The 12,593-nt window shown below is 62.7% G+C and overlaps 7 protein-coding genes across 7 annotated transcripts; 5 read left to right on the top strand and 2 right to left on the bottom strand.

The window, feature by feature from the left end:
* Window positions 1-1,942: 1,942 nt before the first annotated feature.
* OSTLU_40103 (predicted protein) lies at window positions 1,943-2,734 on the top strand (the record flags this gene model as incomplete). Its single annotated transcript, XM_001415687.1, has 1 exon — window positions 1,943-2,734. A coding segment is annotated over one exon (792 nt), but the record flags the coding sequence as incomplete, so codon positions are not given.
* Window positions 2,735-2,989: 255 nt separating this feature from the next.
* On the top strand, window positions 2,990-4,375 carry OSTLU_40224 (predicted protein; the record flags this gene model as incomplete). The annotated part of the gene is made up of 1 exon (XM_001415686.1): window positions 2,990-4,375. One exon carries the CDS (start codon window positions 2,990-2,992, stop codon window positions 4,373-4,375), a length of 1,386 nt encoding a protein of 461 aa, XP_001415723.1.
* Window positions 4,376-4,526: 151 nt separating this feature from the next.
* OSTLU_48446 (predicted protein) lies at window positions 4,527-6,657 on the top strand (the record flags this gene model as incomplete). The annotated part of the gene is made up of 1 exon (XM_001415685.1): window positions 4,527-6,657. One exon carries the CDS (start codon window positions 4,527-4,529, stop codon window positions 5,979-5,981), a length of 1,455 nt encoding a protein of 484 aa, XP_001415722.1. The 3' UTR covers window positions 5,982-6,657.
* A 129-nt stretch (window positions 6,658-6,786) lies between these two features.
* OSTLU_48274 (predicted protein) lies at window positions 6,787-8,385 on the top strand (the record flags this gene model as incomplete). The annotated part of the gene is made up of 3 exons (XM_001415684.1): window positions 6,787-6,939; window positions 6,973-7,742; window positions 8,047-8,385. The coding sequence occupies 3 exons, from the start codon at window positions 6,787-6,789 to the stop codon at window positions 8,369-8,371; spliced, it is 1,248 nt and encodes a 415-aa protein (XP_001415721.1).
* Window positions 8,386-8,452: 67 nt separating this feature from the next.
* Window positions 8,453-9,043, bottom strand: FBP16-3 (peptidyl-prolyl cis-trans isomerase, FKBP-type; the record flags this gene model as incomplete). Its single annotated transcript, XM_001415338.1, has 1 exon — window positions 8,453-9,043. One exon carries the CDS (start codon window positions 9,041-9,043, stop codon window positions 8,453-8,455), a length of 591 nt encoding a protein of 196 aa, XP_001415375.1.
* Window positions 9,044-9,701: 658 nt separating this feature from the next.
* Window positions 9,702-10,031, top strand: OSTLU_10519 (predicted protein; the record flags this gene model as incomplete). The annotated part of the gene is made up of 1 exon (XM_001415683.1): window positions 9,702-10,031. A coding segment is annotated over one exon (330 nt), but the record flags the coding sequence as incomplete, so codon positions are not given.
* Window positions 10,032-11,595: 1,564 nt separating this feature from the next.
* Window positions 11,596-12,570, bottom strand: OSTLU_28637 (predicted protein; the record flags this gene model as incomplete). The annotated part of the gene is made up of 1 exon (XM_001415337.1): window positions 11,596-12,570. One exon carries the CDS (start codon window positions 12,568-12,570, stop codon window positions 11,596-11,598), a length of 975 nt encoding a protein of 324 aa, XP_001415374.1.
* Window positions 12,571-12,593: the final 23 nt, after the last annotated feature.

The raw sequence follows: 12,593 nt of genomic DNA, 5'->3' as shown, positions 1-12,593 counted from the left end.
CGCGCGCCGCGTCCACACCGTCGACGACGCGGGAACTCGCGCGTCGTCGTCGCCGTCGTCGTCGTCCGCGCCGTCGCCGTCGCGCGCCGTCCCGCGTCGTCCGCGCCGTCGCCTCGCGACGCCGTCGAACAACGAACTCGCGTCGCGCGCGCTCGCCGCGTACGCGCCGCACGCCGCGCACGCGAGCGCGCACGCGAGCGCCGCGACGCGCCACGCGGACGCGCTCGCGCGTCGCGCGCGCGCCGTCGCCATCGCGCGTCGCGTCGTCGCGTCGCGTCGTGCGTCGTCGCGTCGTCGCGTCGTCACGTCGTCGCGCGCGCGCGACGGACGGCGCGACGTTCGGGTACGTCCTCGCGCGGGCGCGCCCGCCGGGCAAGGGCGCCGCGTACGCCGCGCTCGCCCTCCTCGCGTGCGCCAACGTCGCGTACGTCGCGTCGTCGCGACGCGCGCGCGCGCCGGACGCCGCGCCGGCGCGACGGCGCCGGCTCGAGATTCGCGCGCGGCGCGCGACGCGCGACGCGTGATCGCGAGCGGTCGCGCGCGTCGCGTCGCGCCGATCGCCGCGCGCGATCGCCCGCGCGCGCGACGGACGACGCGACGCGACGCGCGCGCGCGACCGAACGACCGACCGACCGCGCTCGAACGGCGAACGATCGCGTCCGGTGACGACATCGGCCGACGCGTCGCGACGCGCGAGGGCGAGCGACGATCGGGATGCGGGCGACGACGCGCGCGACGACGCGCGGCGTCGCCGACGCGGGACGCGCGTCCGGCGCGCGACGAACGACGAAATCGACGCGTCGGATTCATCGATCGAACGCGAACGCGAATGCGAATGCCGACGAGACGCGACGCGCGGTGACGCGCGCGGGACGGTGGGAGGACGAAAAGGCGCGATGGACGATGCGGGACGTCGCGGCGGTCGTCGCGAGCGCGGCGCTGGCGATGTCGAGCGTCGGGGACGCGCGCGCGGAGGAGGCGGGGGGGGACGCGAGCGCGGAGACGCTCGACGCGGCGACGCTGTACGCGAGGGCGGTGGAGGACTCGGAAGAATCCGTCGCGCCGGCGCTTGAGGACGATAAGGATTTGAAGGAGTTTGAATCGTGGAATTGGCGCGCGCTCGTCGGGGCGGGCGCGGACGCGAACGATGGGGGATCGACGAAGACGAAGACGAAGACGAAGACGAAGACGAGCGCGCCGAGCGCGAACGGGCCGAGCGACGCGACGTTGAGGGCGCAACAGAAGCGCGAGGAAAACGCGGCGCGGTTGGCCAAGGTACAAGCGGAGGTGCAATCGAGAGATTCCGAGAGGCAAGCGAAGTTGCGGGCGCAGATTAAGGAGAGAGACGCCGCGGCGATGGCGGCGGTGGAGGCTCGACGGGCGGCGCAACGCGAACTGTTGCAAGCCAGAGCGCGCCAAGCGAAAGAAGAGACCGCGGCGGCGCGCGCGAGACGTGACGCGCAGCGTGAGCGCATGGAGGCGCTTCGATCAAAGACGCCCGAGGAGAAGGAGGCTGAACTCGAAGCGTTCCGCAACCGCGACGCGCCGTCTCCGTACGCCGCCAAGAGCAAGCGATCGACGGCGAAGAAATCGTACGCGGCGAAGAAATCCGGGTCCAAGGTGAAGGCTACCGCAAAGCCCAAGCCCGCGGCGGCGCCGGCGCAGCGCAAGAAGTATTCTGGCGCGCTCGATCGCAACTCGTTCCGCAACGTCAAAAAGCAAGAATACGGCGCCGGCGCCGCGCCGTTCGCCTTCATCGGCTTGTGCGCGTTCGCCTACTATCTCTTGCTCCAAGAAGAAGACGATTGATATCTCTTCACACTTATCTATGCACGCCGCTCGCGCGCCAACCAAGACTTTCGTAGCGGCCGTCGCCGTCGCGAGTAATAACAAGCAAAACCAAACCACGCTCCAACGCGGTTCCCATACTTCGACGCGCGCGATGGGGAAATGTCGCCACCCGATCGACGAGACCGCGCTTCTGCGCTTCTGTCGCGCGCGCGTACCCGGGTTCCCTCGCGCGTGCGCGTCGCTCGACGTCGACCAGTTTGCGCACGGACAGTCGAACCCGACGTATAAGATCCTCGCGCTGACGCGCCGCGGTGACGTCTGCGGGACGTACGTCGTGCGAAAGAAACCGGCGGGAACGTTGCTGAAGTCCGCGCACGCGGTCGAGCGCGAATACGCCGTGATGCGGGCGCTGCGTACGACGAACGTGCCGACGCCCGACGCGCTCGCGCTGTGCGAGGACGCGCGCGTGCTGGGCGAGGCCTTTTACGTCATGTCTTACGTCGATGGGGATATTTATTTGCAACCGCGCATGGAGGAATGCTCGGAGCGTCGTCGCGGAGCGGTGTACGAGAAGATGGCGCGAACGCTCGGGACGCTGCACGCGGTGGACCCGCGCGCGGTGGGGTTGGGCGATTTCGGTAAAGCCGAGCGCTACGGCGAGCGACAGACGGAACGGTGGGCGAAACAGTACGAAGCGAGCGTGGGACCGGGGGTCGGCGTACACGCAGAAGAATCCATGATGACTTTGATCGCTTGGCTGCGCTCGAACGCGCCGGCGAAAGAGATTAGCGGGCGGTTGGTGCACGGCGACTTTCGATTGGACAACTTGGTCCTGAGTCGCGCGCGCTCGAACGGCGACGACCAAGTCGACGTTTTGGCGGTTTTAGATTGGGAATTGAGCACTCTGGGTGCGCCATACGCGGATGTGGCGTTCAATTGTTTGCCTTATTATTTGCCTCCCGGGTTGGAGCTCTACCCTACGCTGGACCCCGCGAATTTACCGCGAGGCGTACCAGACGTCGGCGCGTACGTGCGCTCTTGGTCGCGCGCAAGCGGGCTTCCGAACCCTATGACGGAAGGCGCCTCGACGACGTGGCCGTTTTATATCGCGCTTTCATTGTTTCGAGGAGCTGCGATTCTCGCTGGGGTGCGCGCGCGCGCGATGCAAGGCAACGCGTCGAGTGCAAACGCGCACGAAATGGGACAGCTCGTAGACGTCTTCGCCAGGCGCGCGTTATTGGTGGTTAAGGGTGCGAACGTGCCGCGGGGTGTCAACGATCTCGCGCATCGCTCGGAAACGACGTCAGCTACCGCGGTAGGATTTGAGCCGAGCGCCAAAGCGGCGTCGTTGCTGAACAAGCTCAAGCACTTCATGCACGCGCACGTGTACAAGGCGGAGGAAGAACTCGAGGCGCACGCCATCACGCCTGAACGATGGAGCGTATCGCCCGCGGTGGAATCATTGAAGACTGCGGCTAAAAGCGCTGGGTTGTGGAACTTGTGGCTGCCCCTCGACAGCGCGGCGCTATTGAAAATTCGCCCCAACGACGGCGAAGAGTCGACGCTGTTCGCGGGTCCAGGACTGACGAATCTCGAATACGCGTATCTCGCCGAAGTCATGGGCGCGAGTGTTTGGGCGAGCGAGGCATTCAATTGTTCTGCGCCTGATACGGGCAATATGGAGGTTTTGTTGCGATACGGCTCGGTAGAGCAGCAAGAGCGATGGTTGCGCCCGTTGCTCACCGGTGAAATACGATCGTGCTTCGCCATGACCGAGCCCGCAGTCGCGAGCTCGGACGCGACGAACATCGAGAGCGCCATCGCGCGCGAAGGATCAGATTACGTCTTGAACGGACGCAAATGGTGGACCTCGGGGGCGTGCGATCCGAGGTGTAAGGTTATTATTTTCATGGGCAAAACCGCAAAAGATGGATCGGGCGTGGCGAAGCATCGCCAACAGAGCATGGTGCTGTGTCCGATGGATGCCCCGGGCGTGCGCGTCGTTCGTCCGTTGACCGTTTTCGGGTACGACGATGCCCCGCACGGACACGCCGAGGTGACGTTCACCAATGTGCGCGTCGACGCCGCGGCGAGCATATTACTCGGCGAAGGGCGCGGTTTTGAAATCGCCCAGGGTCGTCTGGGTCCGGGACGATTACATCATTGCATGCGATTGATCGGCATGGGTGAGCGCGCGTTGGAACTCGCAAGCGCGAGAGCAAAATCTCGAGTCGCCTTCGGCAAACCACTCGCGGAAAACGGGGCAGTACTCCAAAGACTCGGTCAATGTCGCGTCACGCTGGACGGCGCTCGATTGCTCACGCTGCAAGCCGCGCACGAACTCGACGCGCGAGGTATCAAACTCGCTCGAGGCGCCGTGGCTGCCTGTAAAGTGGCCGCACCGGCCGCAGCGCTTTCCGTCATCGACGCCGCCATCCAAATCCACGGCGGTGCCGGCGTGAGTCAGGACACTCCTCTTGCCCGTCTCTACGCCGGCGCCCGCACCCTCCGCCTCGCCGACGGGCCGGATGAGGTGCACTTAGAAACCATAGCGAAGATGGAGATTCGCCGCTCGAAGCTTTAGTGTTGTCATCATTCGCACGAACCATTCATTCGTTCCACGGACGCGCACGATCGTCGATCGAATCTTCGTCGACGTCGTCGCTCGAGCGCGACGCCCCCAGTGCGCGACGCGCGACTGGTCATCGACGCCGTCGTCGTCGCCACCGCGCGCGATGCTCGCGCGTCGCGCGCGCCGAGCGCGAGAAATCACATCTCTGCTCGCGCGCGGCGCGCGTTCGGACGTCTTTCTCGCGAACGACGCGTCGCGCGAGGCGTCGACGTCGTCGCGTCGGTCGAAACCGTCGAACGAGACGAAACCGTCCGAGGCGAAGCGCACGCTGCTGCGCGAGCACCTCCACGACGCGCTGTACGCGCCGAACAAAGGGTACTTTACCAATGATCGCAAAACGAGCGCGCCCGTGGGGACGATGGACGAAGGCGCGATCGATTTCAAGGCGCTACGGGGACAAGATGATTACTTTGGCGAGCTCAACCGGCGATACGCGCGTTTAGGCGCGCAATGGTTGACGCCGGGAGAGATCTTCGCCCCACATTACGCCGATGCGTTGGTGCGATATGTATTAGAGACGCATCGGGGCGATTGCGGCGATGACGAGGCGTTGGAGCCGTTGCGTGTGTACGAAATCGGCGGCGGCGCGGGTACGTTTGCGAGTGGATTTTTAGACGCGGTGAAAAGAGAGGCGCCGAAAGTGTACGAAAAGATGAGGTATACGTCGATTGATATTAGTAAAAGGCTGTGTGATGACCAGCTCAACCGCGTGCGGCGTTCGGGACACGCGAATGACGTCCACGACGCGACGGTGGGCGACGCGACGAGTCTCCAAACGTGGGGCGCGACGAACGAGGAGACCTGTTTCGTCATCGCGCTCGAGGTGTTGGATAACCTACCACACGACAGGGTGTGGCGGCCTAAACGCGGTGAAGGTGAATGGATGCAAACGGAAATAGTGAGAAATTTGACGACCGGCGAGCTCGCGCAACGCGAGGCACCGCTCGCGGATGCGTTGATTCAGAGAACGTTGCAGGCGATCGATTTGACCGCAGACTTAGCCGTGGACGGTGATGGTGGCGCGTACAACCCACGCGGGTTCATGCACTCGATTCGTCGCGCGCTTACTTCTTTGGCGTCGAGCGGGGACGAAACATGGTTCGTTCCCACTGGCTCGATGCAACTCATGGAGACGTTGCACGCCAAGCGCCCGAACCATCGTTTCATCGCGGCGGATTTCGACACCCTACCAAACGTGCGCATCGAAGGCGTGAACGCGCCTCTCGTCGCAACTCAGCGCGTGGGCGGGCAAACCGACGATCACGACACATATCTCTTGCCCGAGCGACTGGCGGGATCGGCTGACGTCTTCTTTCCGACGTGCTTTGACACGTTGCGAGCGATCGACTTCGCGACGTCAAGTCAAAACACCCATCGCGCCAACGCGCGGCTGTGTACAATAGTGACGACGAAAAAGTTCATGACGGACTACGCCGACGTCGCGGCCACGGTCACCGGAAGCGGGTACAATCCGCTGCTGCAGGATTTCTCCAACACGAAATTTCTCCTGAGCGGCGCGCCGGCGCATCCCCACGACCACGATCACGACGATCACTGAGTGCGAGTTGCGCCGACGAGACGCGCGCGTTGTTTCAGCGAATATTAATTTATATTGCATCGCGTCCATCAATCCTCGTCGTACCTCTGATCGTGTCGCTTGCGCTTTTCCCGCGCGTACTTTTTCCGAATCGTATTATACAGCGCGCGTTCTCTCCCCTTGTACGCCACCATCAACTTTTCCATGTTCGCCGCCGTCGCCTTCTCCGGCGCGTACTCGGAATAAAACGCCTTTATCTTATCTCGATACATCCTCCCCTCGGGTGTCAGCGTCCCGTACGCCCGCCCAGGCGGCGGCGTGATATTAAACACGTAGTCCAAGCACACGAACGCCGTCGGCGCGACGAACAGCAACAAAAAGAAGACGTGCGTCCACGAAACGTTCGCCAGGAACCCACCCTTGGCGCCGTCGTCGCTCGCGCGCGTCGCTCGTTTCGCGCCTTCCGATCTCACCGCCGCCCCGTTCCCGCGTCGTCGTCGCACCGTCGTCGCGCCCGCGCCGCTCGCGCGACGGTCGACCTCGACGTCGGCGTCGACTCGGACGTCTTCGTCGTCGCTCGCGCTCGCGCTCGCGCTCGCGCTCGACGCGCCGCGCGCGCGCTCGACGCCCGCGGTCGCGCGCTTTTCGCGCGCCCTCGCCAGCGCGCGTCGCTCGGCGCGGTTCATGGCGACGCGCGACGCCGAGTGACGATCGACCGCACGTCGCGACGCGCGCGACCGCGACGATGGGCGACGACGGCGACGGCGACGGCGCGCCCGAGCGCGACGACGTCGAGGCGCTCGCGGACGACGTCGAGGCGCTGCGGATGACGCGCGACGACGACGGCGCGAACGACGACGACGACGACGACGACGCGGGCGACGACGGCGACGACGCGACGCGCGAGGACGGGGAGGCGACGACGGCGACGACGAAGAAGAAGAAGAAGAAGAAAAAGAAGAAGAAATCGGCGGCGGCGGTGACGTCGAATAAGGTGTACCCGAGCGGGAAGAAACAGACGAGGCCGCCGTCGACGCCCGTGCGCGAGCTGTACCCGGGGGCGAAGTATCCGGCGGGGGAGATATTGCCGCATCGCGAGCATAATCTGTGGCGCGAGACGGACGAGGAGAAGCGAGAGTTGGAGAGGTTGGAAGAGAATCTGTACAACGAGGCGCGGCAGTGCGCGGAGGTGCATCGAGAGGTGCGGCAATACATTTCCGATTGGGTGAAACCCGGGATGAAGTACATCGACGTGTGCGAGACGTTGGAAAATAGCGTGCGGAAGCTGATCGAGGAGCGCGGGCTGGAGGCTGGGGTGGCGTTTCCGACGGGTTGCTCGAAAAATCACGTCGCCGCGCATTGGACGCCGAACGGGGGGTGCGAGAGCGTGATCGATAAGGACGACGTCATCAAATTCGACTTTGGGGTTCAAGTGAAAGGACGCATCATCGACTGCGCGTTCACGAAGACGTTCAACGACATGTACGACCCGCTGTTGAAGGCGGTGAACGAGGCGACAGAAACCGGGATCAGATCGGCCGGGATCGACGTGCGGTTGTGCGATATCGGTGAGGCGGTGCAAGAAGTCATGGAGTCGCACACGGTGGAAATTCACGGCAAGGAGTACCAGGTGAAGTGCTGCAGCAACTTGAACGGGCACTCCATCGATCCGTACAGGATTCACGCCGGGAAAAGTGTCCCGATCGTGAAAGGTGGCGTTCAAACGAAGATGGAAGAGGGCGAGTATTACGCCATCGAAACCTTTGGAACCACGGGGAGAGGGTACGTGCTCGCTCGCTCGCTCGCTCGCTCGCTCGCTCGTTTCTTTTTTTCTTCGATTTCGGTGAATTTAAAACGGCGAAGACCGTCACTCGTGACACCCGTCATGGTCTTCATAGTGTCTGGAGTTTTTCCGGGCCAGCTCGTCACCGAGATCGTACATCGAACACCAAGATATCATAGTACTGCGCGCTACCTCGCCCGGCGAGACTTCCCAGTGTTCGCGCAGCCTCCATTGGTCTTGACATTCCTCGCTTGCTTCTCGACTTTCACTGACCGCGTGCGCTTACGTTTATTTCTCTCGCAGTTACGTCATCGAGGATGGCGAATGCAGTCACTACATGAAGAACTTTGACGTCGGTCACGTGCCGCTTCGTCTTCCTCGCGCCAAGCAACTCCTCGGCGTCATCGATCGAAACTTTGGCACGTTGGCGTTCTGTAAGCGATACTTAGATCGTATCGGTGAGCAGCGCTATTCAATGGCGCTAAAGAATCTGTGCGATAACGGCATCGTCCAACCTTACCCGCCACTTTGCGACATCAAGGGGTCGTACGTCGCTCAGTACGAGCACACGATTTTGTTGAAGCCGTCCTCGGGCGTCGAAGTGTTGACGAGGGGTGAGGACTATTAGGGCACGACTTTTTTCATATAGGAACGAATTTATATGAGAGTAATGTTGACTTTGATGTTTGTTATTATGACGCGAAACCTCCTAATCGAAACCCGGGATGTACAAGAGATTGACGTCGAAGACGACTGGCGAAAACGGCGGCACCTTTGGTCGACCCGGCGCGCTCGCCAACCCTTTCGGAAACGACAGCTCGCCCGGAATGTACAACCTACGAACACCACCAGACTTCATCGTCAGCAGCCCCTCGTCCATGCCCGGAATCACGGTGCAGGAATCAAAATCGCCCGAACCCACGCAGTCGACGACGCGAATATCGTTCGGCTTGCCCTTGGCCAAGCTGTTATCGAAAATTCGTCCCTTTTCATCCATGGCGATGTAATCCACGACGACCTGGAACCCAACCGGCGGTTCCATCCCGTCGCCTTCCTTGATTTCCTTGTACCTCAGCCCGCTCTTCGTCGTCTTAAACTCTTGACTCTCCAACCGCTTTTCGCACGCCGCGTCGCACAGCACCTTGACGTCGACTTCATCCGGCAGCGAATCCGCCACCGCGACCCGCGCGCTCGCCATCGCGAGCGCCATCGCGCATCCCGCGACGACCGCCGCGCACTTCTTCCCCGCGCTCGCGCTCGCCTTCGCGTTCGCCGCCTCGTCGTCGCCCGTCCGCGCCATCGCGCGTCCCCGTCGCGTCGCGCGTCCCGCGCGCGTCGCCGTGCCGCGCGTCGCGTCGCCGCGCGCGCGCGTCGCGCACCGCGTCGGCGCCACCGCGACGCCGCGCATCGTTCGCGCGCGCGTCGACGCGCGAGACCCGAGATTTCCACCGCGCTCGCGCGCGTGTGCGGCGCGACGATCGCGACGCGCGCGATAGGGCTGACGCTGACGTCGTCGACCGATCGACCGCGCGCGCGATGGGAAAGAAACGGCGAAAACGCCTCGCGAGCGATGGACGCCGCGCGAGTGATCGACGCGACCGACGCGACCGACGCGACGCGAGCGATCGACGCGAGCCGAGCGATCGACGCGACCGACGCGATCGAGCGCGAGCGCGAGGCGCGCGGTGATGGACGCGCGCGCGGGACGACGCGCGGAGGCGCACTTGGAACCGAATCGCGAGACGACGCGGGACCTGTTCGGGAAGTGCCGGGGCGAGTGCCTGCGGTGCGGCGCGGCGTGCGCGGGGGGGTACTTGAAACGCACGAATGAGTACGCGCGAGACGCGTCGAGCGCGGGGGAGACGCGAGCGCATCCGCACAACGATTTGACGCTGACGAATTGCTCGAGGTGCGGGTGCGCGAGCGCGGAGCACGCCGTGGACGAGAACGCGGATTGGCGCGAGAGAGGGAACGACGCGTTCGACGACGGTCGGTTCGAACGGGCGGTGGGGCACTACACGCGGGCGATCGAGTGCAGGGCTGGGGATGCGAAGAGTTACTCCAATCGTAGCGCGTGCTTTTTGAAGATGGGCAAGTATTCGCAGGCGCTGAGCGACGCCGAGCGCGCGGTGGACATCGACGGGCATTACGCCAAGGCGAGGACGCGCGTGGGCGCGGCGGCGTTGGCGATGGGGAACACCGATGTGGCCAAGAGATCATTCGAACTCGCGTTGAAGCTCGACCCGACGTCACAAACGGCGCGAGACGGGTTGAAAGCGTGCGAACGCTCGCGCGCGCCGCGGACGAAACCGGCGCCAACGAAACCGGCGGGACCGCCGACGGCGACGCCATCGCCCGCGCCTGCTGACTTTGAGGATACTGATTCCGTCTGTTTGACGATAAAACAGTCGATCGAGGAAGCCAAGTCGCTGTTGTCGCGTCTCGAGCGCGTGATGCGCGACATTCGCGTCGAAGTGGCGACGTGCGAACGTCTCGGGCCGGTAAAAACCGCGATTCGCAACGTCGATAGCGAAGTATCGATGAAGCATGCGGCGACGAGCACAGTTGGTGTTTCTATGCCCATGTCCAATCGTAGAGAAAAGGAGGAGGAGGAGGAGGAGGAGGAAGAGGAGGAAGAGTCATCGCTAATGTCACGATTATTGCGCGTCGTCGCCGGCGAAGATACCGACGAGCAGGACGACGACCTGCGAATGGCAGATAGTATGAACATGTTTAAAGCATTCGAGCGCGAACACGCCGACTCCGTGACGGACGCTGCTGAAGTCGAAGATGCAGATGAACTCTGGGCCGAAAGATGGGAAGAAGAGCAATTTGCACGCCAGCAACAGCGTAACGCAGAGAAGATCGTTCTCGCGGGTGCGACGAAACGGCGAGCGACGGAAGTGAAAATGATCAAGCCGCCAGGGTTAAAGGTTGATTCTCTCGCCGATTTGTTCAAGGTTAAAGAACCGTGCGGTGAGATGGGCGACGCCGACGCTGAAGGTGTGCTTCGCGGTCCGTGCAAGATTTGCGACAAAGCGTGCACGTCCTTCGCGAAATTTTCTTCATGGAAGCGCGCGCCGTTGCCGAATCACGACGCGAACAATGAAGAATACACGGCTTTGTACAATGCAGTGGTGCTCGCCCGCGATGGCACTCGATGTGCACGTTGTGGATGTGAGTCGAGTAACCATTGCAACGAAAAGGAATTTCGCAAGCGTGAGCGTCTTGAACGCATCGAAAAGACTCGCAAGGAAGATGAAGCTTGCGCTCGACGCCATCGCGTGCGACTACTAGGTGAGCGCGTGCAGATTGCGCTAGAGCGAGAGGAAACAGTTTGCGAATCGACATGCGACGCCGTCTCCGGCGCCGAACGCGTCGGCTGTCAGACGTGCACGGAGTGCCCCGGATTCAAACTCGTCTTCCCGCAGACCGAAGCAAACAATCCAGAAATCGTGTGCTTTTGCTCGATATGTGGTTGTCGCGCGTCCGATCACAGCGTATGCAAAGACTGGGCTCGCGAGAGAGAAGCGAGTCGCGCCAGGTTTGAACACGAGCAGCGCGAGCGCCAACGCGAGCGCTCGCAGCGAGTTTTTGAGATCCAACGCGAACGTAACGTGCAAGTCGAGCACTACAAAACTCTGGGCGTCGCCGTGAATGCATCAAAGCAAGAAATAGCCAAGGCGTACCGCCGAGCCGCGCTGTTGTGGCATCCCGATAAGCACACGCACAAGGCGGAGAGCGAACGAAAATCGGCGACGAGGATGTTTATCCGCGTGTCAGAGGCGTTTAAGGCGATCGGTGACCTCCCGTGATACATAACCTACGTCTAGCTAATCGTTTCTAGCACTTCTACATCGATTCGACGAATCTCTGGAACAGTTTCAACCCACCCTCGAAATTATGATCCACGTCTTCGCCGTCGCATTTACGCACGGCGTGGCAAAAGTCGATGTACCTAGCCTCCAATTTCGATTCTGGAACGCACACCGCGCCCGCGATTTCTGACGGCGCCAAGCTCCCACTTTCGTACACGACGAGCAACGATGTACCGACTAATCGATACGACAGGGCTCTGAGCGGTTCGCTTAACAACTGCTTCAAAAGCGCCGGCCAAAACCACGCGTTCCTCTCCCCGGTCGCGGGATCGCGCACGAAATTTTCCAACGTCTCCTTCGTCAGCGCCTCGCTCATGCGTATGCGTTTACATTCATCCCTCGACAACCTTTGCAGCGCACCACTCGCGTCGTACGTCTGCGCGCCGCACACCTTGAAACCGAGCGTCTCGTGCGTCGTCCCCGCCTCTGATTTCGCTCGCTTCTCCAAATACTCCGCGCTGTGCTTCCCATCCCACGTTCGAACGCCGATCTTCAGATCGATCACGCACGGTCGCGCGTATCCGAACGTCAAATTCTTCAATCTCAGGTACCCATCCACGTCTAACCCATCCCCGAACCCATCGCTCGTCCCGAACGTCTCGTTTCGTCCTCGCGTCTTGCTCGCGCGCGACGCCGGACACCTCGGTATCCGCGCGCACACGAACGCTCGCAGCGCGCGCGCGGCGTCGTTCGCGTCATCAGGCGTCTTCGGCGTCGGCACCGCGTCATCGACGCGCTCGCGCGGCACCGCGTCGTCGTCGTCGTCGTCGTCGTCGAGTTTCGCCTCTCTCGAAACGTCGGCGTAAAACGCAAACTCTACCGCGCTCCGCGCGTCGCCCGCGACGTGGGGCTTGTAAAACCACGTCCCGCACGGCGATTGTTTCGCCATGCGTCCGTGCGCGTGATTTCCCGCCACCTGCGTGTCCGCGTCGACGAGTTCGAGCGGCATCGGCGTCGGCCAGACCGGGTGTC

The sequence above is a fragment of the Ostreococcus lucimarinus genome, chromosome 1 (assembly GCF_000092065.1).
Source record: "Ostreococcus lucimarinus CCE9901 chromosome 1, complete sequence".
In the NCBI taxonomy this organism is placed as follows: Eukaryota; Viridiplantae; Chlorophyta; class Mamiellophyceae; order Mamiellales; family Bathycoccaceae; genus Ostreococcus; species Ostreococcus sp. 'lucimarinus'.
This window is presented reverse-complemented; position numbering and strand designations above follow the sequence as displayed.